At 43.8% G+C, this 17,690-nt stretch overlaps 1 protein-coding gene across 2 annotated transcripts in view; it reads left to right on the forward strand.

The window, feature by feature from the left end:
- The first annotated feature begins 6,291 nt into the window (after positions 1–6,291).
- LOC112241076 (microtubule cross-linking factor 1) overlaps positions 6,292–17,690 on the forward strand; it is a 163,007-nt gene continuing 151,608 nt past the window's right edge. Inside the window, exons 1-2 of one of the 2 annotated variants that reach the window (XM_042307838.1) lie at positions 6,292–8,068; positions 16,480–16,704. In XM_042307838.1, the coding sequence (XP_042163772.1) occupies positions 7,127–8,068; positions 16,480–16,704 (1,167 nt within the window). In that variant the 5' untranslated portion in view covers positions 6,292–7,126. The remainder of the gene's footprint in view (positions 8,069–16,479; positions 16,705–17,690) is intronic. The other variant, XM_042307836.1, reaches the window with a different exon arrangement.

Genomic DNA, 17,690 nt, shown 5'->3' on the forward strand with positions numbered 1-17,690 from the left:
AAAAGAAACGTGACTGAGGGAGTGGAGCTCCTTGTTCCTCCTGTAGGCCTAGTAACTGTAAGGACTCTGTAGCTCTACTGTACAACAAGGAAAAGGGACACGTGTCACAATGCACAATTCTTTCTTCGGTACATTTTGATGGAAATGTATTTTTGTACATAGTTTAATATAGGCAGTTTTTTTTTAAATGATAAATTATCACGTAGTAACTCTCTAATTAGGTCAAAAATACAAGTAGACACGGTAGTTAGTGTAGAATCAGATGTATAGTACCAGTCAAATGTTGGACACACCGACTCATTCAAGGGTTTTTCTTTATTTAAAAACAACTATTTTCTACTTTGTAGACTAATTGTGAAGACGTCAAATCTATGAAATAACACGTATGGAATCATGTAGTAACCAAAAAAGTGTTAAACAAATCAAAATATATTCTATTTTATATTCTTCAAAGTAGCCACCCTTTGCACACTCTTGGCATTCTCTCAACCAGCTTCACCTGGAATGCTTTTCCAACAGTCTTGAAGGAGTTCCCACATATGCTGAGCACTTGTTGGCTTCTTTTCCTTCGCTCTGCGGTCCATCCCAAACCATCTCAATTGGGTTGAGGTCGGTGATTGTGGAGGCCAAGTCATCTGAGGCAGCACTCCATCACTCTCCTTCTTGGTCAAATAGCCCTTACACAGCCTGGAGGTGTGTTGGGTCATTGTCCTGTTGAAAAATAAATTATAGTCCCACTAAGAGCAAACCAGATGGGATGGCGGCGTATTGCTGCAGAATGCTGTGGTAGCCATGCTAGTTGTGTGCCTTGAATTCTAAATAAATCACTGACAGTGTCTCCAGCAAAGCACCATCACACCTCCTCCTCCATGCTTCACGGTGAGAACCACACATGCGGAGATCATCCGTTCACCTACTCTGCGTCTCACAAAGACACATTGGTTGGAACCAAAGATCTCGAATTTGGACTCATCAGACCAAAGGACATTGTTTATTGGCCCACACAAGTCTCTTCTTCTTATTGGTGTCCTTTAGTAGTGGTTTCTCTGCAGTAATTCAACCATGAAGGCCTGATTCACACAGTCTCCTCTGAACAGTTGATGTTGAGATGTGTCTGTTACTTGAACTCTCTGAAACATTTATTTGGGCTGCAATTTCTGAGGCTGGTAACTCTAATGAACGTATCCTCTGCAGCAGAGGTAACTCTGGGTCTTCTTTTCCTGTGGTGGTCCTCATGAGAGCCAGTTTCATCATAGTGCTTGATGGTTTTTGCGACTGCACTTGAAGGAACTTTCAAAGTTCTTGAAATGTTCCGGATTGACTGACCTTCATGTCTTAAAGTAGTGATGGACTGTCATTTCTCTTTCTCTTCTCTCTCTCTCTTGCTGATTTGAGCTGTTCTTGTCATAATATGGACATGGTCTTTAACCAAATAGGGCTATCCTCTGTATACCACCCCTACCTTGTCACAACACAACTGATTGGCTCAAACACAAAGGAAAGAAATTCTACAAATTAACTTTTAACAAGGCACACCTGTTAATTGAAATGCATTCCAGGTGACTACCTCATGAAACAGGTTGAGAGAATGCCAAGAGGGTGTAACGCTGTCATCAAGGCAAAAGGTGACTACTTTGAAGAATCTTAAATATAAATGTTTGGGTTACTATATGATTCCATGTGTGTTATTTCATCATTTTGATGCCTTCACTATAATTCAATGTGGAAAATAGTAAAACTAAAGAAAAAACCCTTGAATGATTAGGTGTGCCCAAACCTTTGACCGGTACTGTATATGTTGTCATTTTGGGGATGACGTCATGGATATTCAATCAGAAAACCACCTAGCAGCCATTTTGTATTGGACAGGACCATCTGTGTCAACATTTTCAGTGTGTGTTTTTTTTTTACGGACAATAATGCCAAATCGCCTGTGTCGTGTTAATTAACAGAGCATTTGGAAAGTATTCAGACACCTTAACTTTTTCCACATTTTGTTAAAGTTACAGCCTTATTCTAAAATGGATAAAATAAAATAATGTCCTCATCAATCTACACACAATACCCCATAATGACATCACAATACCCCATAATGACATCACAATACCCCATAATGACAAAGCAAAAACAGGTTTTTAAACATTTCTGCACATTTATTACAAATAAAAACAGAAATACCTTATTGGCATAAGTATTCAGACCCTTTGCTATGAGACTCAACATTGAGCTCAGGTGCATCCTGTTTCCATTGATCGTCCTTGAGATGTTTCTACAATTTGATTGGAGTCCACCTGTGGTAAATTCAATTGATTGGACATGATTTGGAAAGGCACACACCTGTCTATATAAGGTCCCACAGTTGACACTGCAGGTCAGGGCAAAAGCCAAGCCATGAGGTTGGAATTGTCCGTAGAGCTCTGAGAGAGGATTGTGTCGAGGCACAGATCTGGGGAAGGGTACCAAAACATTTCTGCAGCATTGAAGGTCCCCAAGAACACAGTGGCCTCCATTCTTACATGGAAGAAGTTTGGAACCACCAAGACTTTTCCTAAAGCTGGCCGCCAAGCGAAACTAAGCAATCGGGGGATAAGGGCCTTGGTCAGGGAGGTGACCAAGAACCAGATGGTCACTCTGACGGAGCTCCATAGTTCCTCTGTGGAGATGGGAGAACCTTCCAGAAGGACAACCATCTCTGCAGCACTCCCCCATTCAGGCCTTTATGGTAGAGTGGCCAGACAGAAGCCACTCCTCAGTAAAAAGGCACATGACAGCCCGCTTGGAGTTTGCCAAAAGGCACCTAAAGGACTCTGCCCATGAGAAACAAGATTCTCTGGTCTGATGAAACCAAGAATCACATCTGGAGGAAACCTGGCACCTTCCCTACGGTGAAGCATCGTGGTGGCAACTAGTTAGGATTGAGGGAAAGATGAACGGAGAAAAGTACAGAGGTCCTTAATGAAAACCTGCTCAAGACTGTAATATTGTCATGGTAAGCACACAGCCAAGACAACTTGAGTGGTCCAGCCAGAGCCCGGACTTGAACCCACAGAACATCTCTGAAATGTTATTATCCTCATGTTTTCCTCTTACGTTGAAATACCACTAAAAAAGTAATCCGTGTCCCTCCATAGATATGACTCTTTCTGTGTTGCATGTTAGAACAGACAGAAATGACCGTGTAAAGACGACATGTTCATTTTGTTGTCGGGGAAAGTTTTTGGTGGTGCAACATTCAGTATTGGGATGAATTAGGAATTGATTTTGAGTGACTCGATTGGCTCGTGTAGATCATTTTAATGGTGAACTTACTCCTCAAATTCAATATGGTAGGTCTACATAGATCAAACCCCAACAAGAAACGATTGAAATGGTCAAAAACAAGAAATCTCTGTGAAGTTAAAGATATGTGTTTTGGAATGCTTTTGGACCCGTTATCCAGCTATCTGGGGAGGATTCTTGTCATTGTGACTTTAGTAATAGTTGTCTTTAGTAATAGTTGTCTTTAGTAATAGTTGTCTTTAGTAATAGTTGTCTTTAGTAATAGTTGCCTTTAGTAATGGTTGCCTTTAGTAATGGCTGCCTTTAGTAATGGTTGTCTTTAGTAATGGCTGCCTTTAGTAATGGTTGCCTTTAGTAATGGTTGCCTTTTGTAATAGTTGTTTGAAAGGCCTCAGATTGAAGGTTTATACCTTTCAACCGTTTGTGAAATGTCAGTGATGGAAATGTTGGATTGGTTTTGAGTCACAAAAGGCTGCCACTCAAATGGATTGTTGTCTAGATTGTTTTATCAATATACACATAGTAGTTTAGGTCAAACTGCATAGTTAAGATACAGGTAACTGCCAAAGAAAGGATACGTTTGAAAAAACCTCTGCTTCCACACAGGTGTGGTTCCTGAGTCAATTCACATCCCATCATACTTAGGGTCCCATCTTCAGCTGCTACACTGGTCCAACCCCCAAGGCACTGGTCATTGCTGATTGGCTAGTCCAGTACATCTTTTAGAATCTAATGCCCGACCTTACCTGACTGTCACCAGCTGGACTGTCACCAGCTGGACTGTCACCAGCTGGACTGTCACCAGCTGGACTGTCAGCAGCTGAACTGTTACCGGCTGAACTGTCAGCAGCTGAACTGTCAGTTCCAGCTTCACTGTTACCTTAGGGTCCCTCTTCAGCTGAACTGTTACCCCAAGGCACTGTCATTGCTGACTGTCAGCAGCTGAACTGTCAGACCACCTGACTGTCACCAGCTGGACTGTCACCAGCTGGACTGTCACCAGCTGGACTGTCACCAGCTGGACTGTTACCGGCTGAACTGTCAGCAGCTGGACTGTCAGCAGACTGTTACCGGCTGAACTGTTACCGGCTGAACTGTCAGCAGCTGAACTGTCAGCAGCTGAACTGTCAGCAGCTGGACTGTTACCGGCTGAACTGTCACCAGCTGGACTGTCAGCAGCTGAACTGTTACCGGCTGAACTGTTACCGGCTGAACTGTTACCGGCTGAACTGTCAGCAGCTGGACTGTCACCAGCTGGACTGTCACCAGCTGGACTGTCAGCAGCTGGACTGTCACCAGCTGGACTGTCACCAGCTGGACTGTCACCAGCTGGACTGTCACCAGCTGGACTGTCACCAGCTGGACTGTCACCAGCTGGACTGTCAGCAGCTGCCTGTCACCAGCTAACTGTTAGGCTATGATAACATTAACTCTAATTTAACCCTTTGAGCTGTCCTGCTATTGTTTATTGTTTTCTTTGTCGTATTTATTTGTGGTTCTTGGAAGTGTTTCTGATATGGGTTACGGGTTACATACAGGGGTGGAATTGACATGTAAAAAATCTCCACATTTTTGAGCTGAATGCCCAGTGATACAACGGTTGTGACTCTCCTTTTTCCCCACCTTCAATCCCACTCCTGGCTACATGTTTTAGATTGTTAGATTGAGAAGGAGTCCGATCAAGTATCAATCAATCAAAAGATCGATAGATTGATTGAGATCAAGTATTAAATAAATGTACACTACCCCCCCCCCTCAGTTAGTAATAAACATGGCATTGACCATCTCTGTTCTACAGACAGGTCTATCTATACTCTCTGTTGTCCTACTATAACCATCTCTGTTCTACAGACAGGTCTATCTATACTCTCTGGTGGGGGGGTTCGGAAGTGGAGAGGGATTGGCCTGACGGCTCGCGTTGGTGGCCTGGCGACTCGCGTTGGCCTGGCGGCTCGCGTTGGCCTGGCGGCTCGCGTTGGCCTGGCGGCTCGCGTTGGCCTGGCGGCTCGCGTTGGCCTGGCGCCCTATGAGGTTACTTTATGCTGGTGTTTCGTTTGTTTTGGCAGGTACCTGTTACACGCATCCTTTTAAAGCTGTAATCTACTCAAACTGACACGTCTGTTTCAGATATTACAACAACAACAACAAACTGATTGCAAACAACCAACATTTACCCCCCCTCTGACATCATTACACATGCGATTAGAACAGCAGTATTCATCCTGTTTATTTTCCCATGGTGCTCCCCAACACTGCTTCATCAACAGAGCAAAACCCATAACAACGATGCTGGGGAGGACCATGTCCATGCCCCCCCCCCCCTGCAGATTCCATCTTTTTAAAGATGAAAGACAGTACTGTGTATTAGAGTTGGGGTTCATTTGTATTAAACTCAGTGACTTATTAAGGAAATGATATGAATTTAAAATTGAATTTTGTGAAATAAGTTTTCATATAAATGTATTTTTTTTCAGTTTACTTAAGTAATTTTTGTTCCAATTATAGTTTACTTCCTGAATTGACTGACTTCAATTCCAATTCACCTCAACCCTGCTTTTATATAAAACAAGTTTGAGTTATTTGGAAAATAAAGTAACAGTTGTCATGTTTTGAAGTGGATTTTGGTATTGATAACATTTTTCTGTTGCATTCTTTAACTAATGAAGTGCGAATAAAGATATATATTTATTACCCAAACTAGGGGGTGTATATGGCCAATATATCATGGCTAAGGGCTGTTAGGAGTTTAAAAATTGTATTACCACAACTACTGAGTGAGGATGACAGTAGACCACCGGACAGTGCTGTTTGTGAATATAAACTAAAATGTATTTTCTTCTTTGGAAGTGAAGGATTTATGTGAATTAAATATGTTTTCTGCCTCCGTTTGCTATTTGAAACTCAGTTTGTTGACGTCTGATTTCGGTTATATAGAAACCATTATAAACCCCGCAGTACCTGCTTCAGCACCATCTCTTGAGTATTTCCCCTTTTATACAACAACCACTTGCTCATTTCTAAAAAGTTTGTAAATATAAGTATCTTTATAATACAATTGAACAGGGTATAGAGAGGTAGTGGATGAGTGACTCACTTTTTGATATCCGTCATCTTAAATGGTGTGTGTTCGTCCGCGCTTGTCTCCCGTGCGTGACTGAGTGTGTGATATTGGGGCATGCGCACGAAGGCACGTCGGACCTGGGTGCCATGTTTTCGGTATTTGTGAGAAATGACGCGCATGCGCCCTGGTAGGAACCACCGCACGGCCGGCGTCAGGCTCGAGACGGCAGTGATTGCAGATTTTCCCTGTCAGACAGACGGAAGGAATGAGAAAGGGCGAAGGACTGGGGAGCCACTGACACACGGACAGACAGGGGCCCAGAGAGGGAGGACGAGATGGAGGAATGAAGGAATCATATCAGGGAATAAGAAAACGGCTGGATTAATAATTCAAACCATTACACTTTACAACCAGCGACACCGCAGATGCCATCTGTTTAGCATCGGTTTGTGCAATAATCCCGTGTATTGCAGCGATTCCTTCATTCAAGGAGAAAAAGCGGAGAGCCACCTGGCTACTATCATAGAGTGGAGTACAATGACAACCTGGTGAATGTAGGATAATCTATCTAACCAACGGAATGCAATACAACCGGAATAAGGAATAAAGGACCGTTCCGGGTGAGCATCACCAACCGGGAGTGATGAGAAGAACCACGGGGAGACAGGACCGTGTTTCTGCTGTCGCCTGTCAAGGGTATTCTTCCTGTGTGTTGTGGACTGAACATTTATTCTTCCAGCACCCTCCTCCTCCCCTCCTCCACCGGTGTCGTCTGGGGGTAGTAACATGGAGAGCTCCAGTGGCTCCGGGATCAGCGAATCCACCAAACCGCCAAACCACCAGTTGGAGAAGAAACGGTTAAACCGAGCATCGTCTCCGGCCAGGCCGTTCCTGAAGGATGTCCACTCCTTCCGCTCCTCGCCCAAACCAACGGTTATCGTACCAAAATCCCCCAAACTGACCAAGCATCAGCACTCTTCTCCTGTGCCCGTGTCATCCAATCAAAGCCGCATCACCAGGCGCACCCCAACCGGAGCGAAGGATAACAAACCGGCCGCGGTGAAAAGTCACAGCACCAAGTCCTCCACAGGCACGAGAAAGACTGTTAAGGTAATCCAACATGCAGCCCCGGAGCATAAAACGACCGCCGCCAGCAAACCGACATCGGACAGCAGTCCACACCTCGCCCTCAAAGCCAAGAAGAGTAAAATAGCCACTCTGACCGCGTCTCACCACCGCCCACTCAGCCATGGCTCACCAATCCGCGTCCCAACCGGTGCTATCCCTGTCGGCAGGGTCAGTCAGACGGACAGCAACTCCGATCTCTCCGACTGTCCCTCTGAGCCCCTATCCGAAGAACAACGCCTGACCGCGGCCGCCAGCAGCGACGGGGAGTCGGGGGGCTCTGGGTCCAGCGACAGGGATCATGTGGGAGCGGATTATCCTCTGCAGGCAGGAGCATCAGCAACAGACGCGGCAGGGGCTACTGCTTGTAGTGGTGGGGTTTCATTGCGCACCGCGGAGGGTGCGGTAGTGGCAGCAGCGGGGAAAGGCGGCATGTCTCAGGCTCCAGGAGCAGGTGCTCACGGTCACGGTGGAGATGGGAGTAAACAGGGGAAATCGATAACAAGCGCATCATTTATAAAACTGGAATGCAGCAAGGAGATAATCGAGGAGGATTTGATACGGGAAATTGAAGACCTACGTTCTGAAAACGACTACCTCAAGGTAAAGAAGGCTGTGGGAATTATTTATATTTCTCATAAATTATCACATTGTCTCTTATGGCAATAGATCGTGTGTAAATCCATAGTGTTGTTTCTGCATCGCCAAATTGCTGTAGTCAGTGTAGGCTGCTGTCGTAGTAATAGCCTCATTGATTATAGTGTTATATTTGCAGCCTGTGATTCACTGTATCATTGTTTGAATGACTTCAGATCCTCACTGTTGGTTTGCAGTGACATTTACCTGCTATTCGCTGATGGCTCCTGTTGATATAGTTGACTACCGTCTGGTAGTGGTGTTGGAACCTGGAAGTCTGCTTGGGACATGATGTATCATCAGGTTATTGATGTTCTCCTCATTTAAATCCCAAATGAGATGTGTCTTTCATCACAAAAAAAACATGGTAACACAATAATAATCTTCAATCTCATCGTTTTTGTTTTGAATGGTCAAAAAAAACATTTATTCTCTAAATTAAATAGATTTTGGTCAAAAATATATTTCCTCTAAATTAGATGACATCCGAAAGATTCTTCTCTTGCTACATGAAATCCAATTTAAAATGTTCAAACTAACCATTTTTTTCCAACATGGGCTTTAGGCTATGTAGGTTATATATTCAGATAAGAAGTTGGGGAGGAGGAAGAGGAGGAGGAAAGGGGATAATGCGGCATAATTTTCCAGTTTCAGTTAAATGGATGGATGAATTCATATGCATCGTGTCTGACACTGTGGGATTGTCCTAACTTGATCACAGCTCACTCTAGCTCTCTGTTCATAAAGCTATAATCTACGTTGGCTCCTCCTCTCTCCTCTCCTCTCCTCTCCTCTCCTCTCCTCTCCTCTCCTCTCCTCTCTCTCTCTTCTCTTCTCTCTCCTCTCCTCTTCTCTTCTCTCTCTCTCTCTCTTCTCTTCTCTTCTCTCATCTGGGCCAGTCCCATAGTACCTCTCCTCTCCCATGTGTTGTCAGAGGTTCAAACAAATCTGTTTTTCACTCTCAGTCTGTCTCCTATCTCTATGTCTGTTAGTCTGTCTCCTCTACCCTCTCCTCTCCTCTGCCCTCTCCTCTCCTCTCCCTATCTCCTCTCCTTCCTCTGTCCTCTTCTCTTCTCTTCTCTTCTCTTCTCTTCTCCTCATAATGGGCCAGTCCCATAGTACCAATAACTGTCAAACTGTCCCATGTGTTGTCAGAGGTTCAAACAAATCTGTTTTTCACTGTCAGTCTGTCTGTCTATCTCTATGTCTGTTAGTCTGTCTGTCTACCTCTCTGTCTATTAGTCTGCCAGCTGGGGCCACAGTCACACTCCCTATCTCCTCTCCTTCCTCTGTCCTCTTCCCACTTCTGTCTCTCTCTCTCTTCTCTCTATCTCTCTCCGTCCCACAACACAAGCACAGTCCAGGCTTCTCTCTATCTCTCTCCGTCCCACAACACAAGCACAGTCCAGGCTGCTCTCTATCTCTCTCCGTCCCACAACACAAGCACAGTCCAGGCTTCTCTCTATCTCTCTCCGTCCCACAACACAAGCACAGTCCAGGCTTCTCTCTATCTCTCTCCGTCCCACAACGCAAGCACAGTCCAGGCTTCTCTCTATCTCTCTCCGTCCCACAACACAAGCACAGTCCAGGCTGCTCTCTATCTCTCTCCGTCCCACAACACAAGCACAGTCCAGGCTTCTCTCTATCTCTCTCCGTCCCACAACACAAGCACAGTCCAGGCTTCTCTCTTCCCTTCCTGCAACATAATACCTTCACAAAAATCATTAAGAGGTTATTGATTATTCGGGATGGATGGAAAAGGAAGATAAATGAAAGTGCAGAAGCACATGACGCTAGAGGCTATAGGCCTGTGTGTCTTTATCAGTATGGGTTGATAGTGTTTAGGATCAGGTCATCAGTATTGTGATGTATTGCACATTGACACCTTTTACACAAATCACACCTTTCCGCTTCAAGTCGGTGCGTTGACAAGCAGATTCCAGATCAGTCGCTATCCACCATGTGCATCAAACATCAAACAAGATTAGCTCAGTACCTGAAAACTTGATTGACTGTCAAAGCTAATAACAGCCCAGAAAGGACTTACTAATGTCGTAAACTACTACTTTTTCATTAACAACGACAACCATGAAAGCTATTTTTTTTTAAATCTCAGAAAGACCTATCATCACACAGACTGAGTATCTTATCTGGCTATTGATTTAGGTTATCTATGTGTCTCTGTGTGTCTGTGTGTCTCTCCTCTCTCTGTGTGTCCCTGTGTCTCTCCTCTCTATGTGTCTCTGTGTGTCTCTCCTCTCTCTGTGTCTCTGTGTGTCTCTCCTCTCTCTGTGTCTCTGTGTGTCTCTCCTCTCTCTGTGTCTCTGTGTGTCTCTCCTCTCTCTGTGTCTCTGTGTGTCTCTCCTCTCTGTGTGTCTCTGTGTCTCTCCTCTCTGTGTGTCTCTGTGTGTCTCTCCTCTCTGTGTGTCTCTCCTCTCTGTGGGTCTCTGTGTGTCTCTCCTCTCTGTGTGTCTCTGTGTCTCTCCTCTCTGTGTGTCTCTGTGTGTCTCTCCTCTCTGTGTGTCTCTCCTCTCTGTGTGTCTCTCCTGTCTCTGTGTCTCTGTGTGTCTCTCCTCTCTGTGTGTCTCTGTGTATCTCCTCTCTGTGTGTCTCTGTGTGTCTCTCCTCTCTGTGTGTCTCTGTGTGTCTCTCCTCTCTGTGTGTCTCTGTGTGTCTCTCCTCTCTGTGTGTCTCTGTGTGTCTCTCCTCTCTGTGTGTCTCTGTGTGTCTCTCCTCTCTGTGTGTCTCTGTGTCTCTCCTCTCTGTGTGTCTCTGTGTGTCTCTCCTCTCTGTGTGTCTCTGTGTGTCTCTCCTCTCTGTGTGTCTCTGTGTGTCTCTCCTCTCTGTGTGTCTCTGTGTGTCTCTCCTCTCTGTGTGTCTCTGTGTGTCTCTCCTCTCTGTGTGTCTCTGTGTCTCTCCTCTCTGTGTGTCTCTGTGTGTCTCTCCTCTCTCTGTGTCTCTGTGTGTCTCTCCTCTCTGTGTGTCTCTGTGTCTCTCCTCTCTGTGTGTCTCTGTGTGTCTCTCCTCTCTGTGTGTCTCTGTGTGTCTCTCCTCTCTGTGTGTCTCTCCTCTCTGTGTGTCTCTCCTGTCTCTGTGCATCTATGTGTGTCTCTCCTCTATGTGTGTCTCTGAGTGTCTCCTCTCTGTGTGTCTCTGTGTGTCTCTGCTCTCTGTGTGTCTCTGTGTCTCTCTTCTCTGTGTGTCTCTGTGTGTCTCTCCTCTCTGTGTGTCTCTGTGTGTCTCTCCTCTCTGTGTGTCTCTCCTCTCTGTGTGTCTCTCCTCTCTGTGTGTCTCTGTGGGTCTCTGTGTGTCTCTCCTGTCTCTGTGTGTCTCTGTGTGTCTCTCTGTGTGTCTCTGTGTGTCTCTCCTCTCTGTGTGTCTCTGAGTGTCTCCTCTCTGTGTGTCTCTGTGTGTCTCTGCTCTCTGTGTGTCTCTGTGTCTCTCTTCTCTGTGTGTCTCTCTTCTCTGTGTGTCTCTGTGTGTCTCTCCTCTCTGTGTGTCTCTGTGTGTCTCTCCTCTCTGTGTGTCTCTGTGTGTCTCTCCTCTCTGTGTGTCTCTGTGTGTCTCTCCTCTCTGTGTGTCTCTGTGTGTCTCTGTGGGTCTCTGTGTGTCTCTCCTCTCTGTGTGTCTCTGTGTCTCTGTGTGTCTCTGTGTGTCTCTCCTCTCTGTGTTACATTATACATACAGAAGTTTCAAAACAATAAAGACATTACAAATGTCATATTATATATATATATAGTGTTATAACAATGTGCAAATGGTTAACCTCTAGCGTCGAGCAATCCCGTATCCGGGAGCGTAATTATAGCCTCAAGCTCCCAGCTTACCATAACGCAACGTTAACTATTCATGAAAATCGCAAATGAAATGAAAGAAATATATTCACTCACAAGCTTAGCCTTTTGTTAACAACACTGTCATCTCAGATTTTCAAAATATGCTTTTCAACCATAGCTACACAAGCATTTGTGTAAGAGTATTGATAGCTAGCATAGCATTAAGCCTAGCATTCAGCAGGCAACATTTTCACAAAAACAAGAAAAGCATTCAAATAAAATCATTTACCGTTGAAGAACTTCGGATGTTTTCAATGAGGAGACTCTCAGTTAGATAGCAAATGTTCATTTTTTCCAAAAATATTATTTGTGTAGGAGAAATCGCTCCGTTTTGTTCATCACGTTTGGCCAAGAAAAAAATCCGAAAATGCAGTCTCTACAACGCCGAACTTTTTACCAAATTAACTCCATAATATCGACAGAAACATGGCAAACGTTGTTTAGAATCAATCCTCAAGGTGTTTTTCACATATCTATTCGATGATAAATCATTCCTGGCAGCTGTGTTTCTCCTCGAAGCAAACAAAAAATACACGCAGCTGGAGATTACGCAATAATTGCAACGGAGGACACCAAGCGGCCACCTGGTAGATGTAGTCTCTTAAGGTCAATCTTCCAATGATTTGCCTACAAATACGTCACAATGCTGTCGACACCTTGGGGAAACGACAGAAAGTCTAAGCTCATTTGTGACCCATACACAGCCATATAAGGAGACATTGGAACACAGCGCATTCAAAATCTGGGGCACTTCCTGTATGAAATTTCATCTTGGTTTCGCCTGTAGCATTAGTTCTGTGGCACTCAGACAATATCTTTGCAGTTTTGGAAACGTCAGTTTTCTTTCCAAAGCTGTCAATTATATGCATAGTCGAGCATCTTTTCGTGACAAAATATCTTGTTTAAAACGGGAACGTTTTTTTATCCATAAATTAAAAGAGCGCCCCCTATATCCAAGAAGTTAAAGTACACAAGGGACAATAAATAAGCATAAATATGGGTTGTATTTACAATGGTGTTTGTTCTTCACTGGTTGCCCTTTTCTTGTGGCAACAGGTCACAAATCTTGCTGCTGTGATGGCACACTGTGGAATTTCACCCAGTGGATATGGAAGTTTATCAAAATTGGATTTGTTTTCAAATTCTTTGTGGGTCTGTGTAATCTGAGGGAAATATGTCTCTCTAATATGGTCATACATTGAGCAGGAGGTTAGGAAATGCATCTCAGTTTCCACCTCATTTTGTGGGCAGTGAGCACATAGCCTGTCTTCTCTTGAGAGCCAGGTCTGCCAACGGCGGCCTTTCTCAATAGCAAGGCTATGCTCACTGAGTCTGTACATAGTCAAAGCTTTCCTTAAGTTTGGGTCAGTCACAGTGGTCAGGTATTCTGCCACTGTGTACTCTCTGTGTAGGGCCAAATAGCATTCTAGTTTGCTCTGTTTTTTTGTTAATTCTTTCCAATGTGTCAAGTAATTACCTTTTTGTTTTCTCATGATTTGGTTGGGTCTAATTGTGCTGCTATCCTGGTGCTGCTGTCTCTCTCTCTCTCTCTCTCAATTCAATTCAATTCAAGGGCTTTATTGGCATGGGAAACGTGTTAACATTGCCAAAGCAAGTGAGGTAGATAATATATAAAGTGAATATATTTAAAGTGAAATAAACAATAAAAATTTACAGTAAACATTACACATACAGAGGTTTCAAAACAATAAAGACATTACAAATGTCATATTATATATATACAGTGTTTTAACAATGTACAAATGGTAAAGGACACAAGATAAAATAAATAAGCATAAATATGGGTTGTATTTACAATGGTGTGTGTTCTTCACTGGTTGCCTATTTCTCGTGGCAACAGGTCACAAATCTTTCTGCTGTGATGGCACACTGTGGAATTTCACCCAGTAGATATGGGAGTTTATCAAAATTGGATTTGTTTTCGAATTCTTTGTGGATCTGTGTAATCTGAGGGAAATATGTCTCTCTAATATGGTCATACATTGGGCAGGAGGTTAGGAAGTGCAGCTCAGTTTCCACCTCATTTTGTGGGGAGTGAGCACATAGCCTGTCTTCTCTTGAGAGCCATGTCTGCCTACGGCGGCCTTTCTCAATAGCAAGGCTATGCTCACTGAGTCTGTACATAGTCAAAGCTTTCCTTAATTTTGGGTCAGTCACAGTGGTCAGGTATTCTGCCGCTGTGTACTCTCTGTGTAGGGCCAAATAGCATTCTAGTTTGCTCTGTTTTTTTGTTAATTCTTTCCAATGTGTCTAGTAATTATCTTTTTGTTTTCTCATGATTTGGTTGGGTCTAATTGTGCTGCTGTCCTGGGGCTCTGTAGGGTGTGTTTGTGTTTGTGAACAGAGCCCCAGGACCAGCTTGCTTAGGGGACTCTTCTCCAGGTTCATCTCTCTGTAGGTGATGGCTTTGTCGTGGAAGGTTTGGGAATCGCTTCCTTTTAAGTGGTTATAGAATTTAACGTCTCTTTTCTGGATTTTGATAATTAGTGGGTATCGGCCTAATTCTGCTCTGCATGCATTATTTGGTGTTTTACGTTGTACACGGAGGATATTTTTGCAGAATTCTGCGTGCAGAGTCTCAATTTGGTGTTTGTCCCATTTTGTGAAGTCTTGGCTGGTGAGCGGAACCCAGACCTCACAACCATAAAGGGCAATGGGCTCTATGACTGATTCAAGTATTTTTAGCCAAATCCTAATTGGTATGTTGAAATTTATGTTCCTTTTGATGGCATAGAATGCCCTTCTTGCCTTGTCTCTCAGATCGTTCACAGCTTTGTGGAAGTTACCTGTGGCACTGATGTTTAGGCCAAGGTATGTATCGTTTTTTGTGTGCTCTAGGGCAACAGTGTCTAGATGGAATTTGTATTTGTGGTCCTGGTGACTGGACCTTTTTTGGAACACCATTATTTTGGTCTTACTGAGATTTACTGTTAGGGCCCAGGTCTAACAGAATCTGTGCATAAGATTTAGGTGCTGCTGTAGGCCCTCCTTGGTTGGTGACAGAAGCACCAGATCAACAGCAGACATTTGACTTCGGATTCTAGTAGGGTGAGGCCGGGTGCTGCAGACTTTTCTAGTGCCCGCCCCAATTTGTTGAAATATATGTTGAAGAGGGTGGGGCTTAAGCTGCATCCCTGTCTCACCCCACGACCCTGTGTGAAGAAATGTGTGTTTTTTGCCAATTTTAACCGCACACTTGTTGTTTGTGTACATGGATTTTATGTCGTATGTTTTACCCCCAAAACCACTTTCCATCAGTTTGTATAGCAGACCCTCATGCCAAATTGAGTCAAAGGCTTTTTTGAAATCAACAAAGCATGAGAAGACTTTGCCTTTGTTTTGGTTTGTTTGGTTGTCATTTAGGGTGTGCAGGGTGAATACATGGTCTGTTGTACGGTAATTTGGTAAAAAGACAATTTGACATTTGCTCAGTACATTCTTTTCATTGAGGAAATGTACGAGTCTGCTGTTAATGATAATGCAGAGGATTTTCCCAAGGTTACTGTTGACGCATATTCCACGGTAGTTATTGGGGTCAAATTTGTCTCCACTTTTGTGGATTGGGCTGATCAGTCCTTGGTTCCAAATATTGGGGAAGATGCCAGAGCTAAGGATGATGTTAAAGAGTTTTAGTATAGCCAATTGGAATTTGTTGTCTGTATATTTGATCATTTCATTGAGGATACCATCAACACCACAGGCCTTTTTGGGTTGGAGGGTTTTTATTTTGTCCTGTAACTCATTCAATGTAATTGGAGAATCCAGTGGGTTCTGGTAGTCTTTAATAGTTGATTCTAAGATCTGTATTTGATCATGTATATGTTTTTGCTCTTTGTTCTTTGTTATTGAGCCAAAAAGATTGGAGAAGTGGTTTACCCATACATCTCCATTTTGGATAGATAATTCTTCGTGTTGTTGTTTGTTTAGTGTTTTCCAATTTTCCCAGAAGTGGTTAGAGTCTATGGATTCTTCAATTACATTGAGCTGATTTCTGACAAGCTGTTCCTTCTTTTTCGGTAGTGTATTTCTGTATTGTTTTAGTGATTCACCATAGTGAAGGCGTAGACTCAGGTTTTCCGGGTCTTTATGTTTTTGGTTGGACAGGTTTCTCAATTTCTTTCTTAGATTTTTGCATTCTTCATCAAACAATTTGTCATGATTGTTAATTTTCTTTGGTTTTCTATTTGATATTTTTAGATTTGATAGGGAAGCTGAGAGGTCAAATATATTGTTAAGATTTTCTACTGCCAAGTTTACACCTTCACTATTACAGTGGAACGTTTTACCCAGGAAATTGTCGAAAAGGGATTGAATTTGTTGTTGCCTAATTGTTTTTTGGTAGGTTTCCAAACTGCATTCCTTCCATCTATAGCATTTCTTAATGTTACTCAGTTCCTCTCTCTGTCTCTCTCTGTCTCTCTCTCTCTCTCTCTCTCTCTCTCTCTGTCTCTCTCTCTCTCTCTCTCTCTCTGTCTCCCTCTCTCTCTGTCTCTCTCTCTCTCTCTGTCTCTCTCTTCTCAGGATGAAGTGGAGGAGCTGCGTGCAGAGATGGAGGAGGCCCGGGACAGTTACCTGGAGGAGGAGGTGTATCAGGTGCAGGAGTTACAGAGGGAGCTGGACCGGTCCAATAAGAAGTGCCGGATCCTCCAGTACCGTCTCCGTAAGGCGGAGCAGAAGAGCCTCAGAGTGGCCCAGACTGGACATGTAGATGGAGAGCTGCTACGCAACCTGGAACAGGACATCAAGGTACGTGTTGTTGACGAGTGGTCCAACCTGGAACAGGACCTCAAGGTTTGTGTTGTTGACGAGTGGTCCAACCTGGTCAGGACCTCAAGGTCCGTGTTGTTGACGAGTGGTCCAACCTGGTCAGGACCTCAAGGTCTGTGTTGTTGACGAGTGGTCCAACCTGGAACAGGACATCAAGGTCCGTGTTGTTGACGAGTGGTCCAGCCTGGTCAGGACCTCAAGGTCCGTGTTGTTGACGAGTGGTCCAACCTGGTCAGGACCTCAAGGTCCGTGTTGTTGACGAGTGGTCCAACCTGTGTCCATGTACTGTGTCCATGTACTGTGTCCATGTAAATCAAATCAAATCAAAAATCAAATCAAATCAAATTTTATTTGTCACATACACATGGTTAGCAGATGTTAATGCGAGTGTAGCGAAATGCTTGTGCTTCTAGTTCCGACAATGCAGTAATAACGAGCAAGTAATCTAACTAACAATTCCAAAAAAAAAAAACTACTGTCTTATACACAGTGTAAGGGGATAAAGAATATGTACATAAGGATATATGAATGAGTGATGGTACAGAGCAGCATAGGCAAGATACAGTAGATGATATCGAGTACAGTATATACATATGAGATAAGTATGTAAACCAAGTGGCATAGTTAAAGTGGCTAGTGATACATGTATTACATAAGGATGCAGTCGATGATATAGAGTACAGTATCAACGTATGCATATGAGATGAACAATGTAGGGTAAGTAACATTATATAAGGTAGCATTGTTTAAAGTGGCTAGTGATATATTTACATAATTTCCCATCAATTCCCATGATTAAAGTGGCTGGAGTAGAGTCAGTGTCATTGACAGTGTGTTGGCAGTAGCCACTCAATGTTAGTGGTGGCTGTTTAACAGTCTGATGGCCTTGAGATAGAAGCTGTTTTTCAGTCTCTCGGGCCCAGCTTTGATGCACCTGTACTGACCTCGCCTTCTGGATGACAGCG

The sequence above is a fragment of the Oncorhynchus tshawytscha genome, linkage group LG28 (genome assembly GCF_018296145.1).
Source record: "Oncorhynchus tshawytscha isolate Ot180627B linkage group LG28, Otsh_v2.0, whole genome shotgun sequence".
NCBI classification, from domain to species: Eukaryota; Metazoa; Chordata; class Actinopteri; order Salmoniformes; family Salmonidae; genus Oncorhynchus; species Oncorhynchus tshawytscha.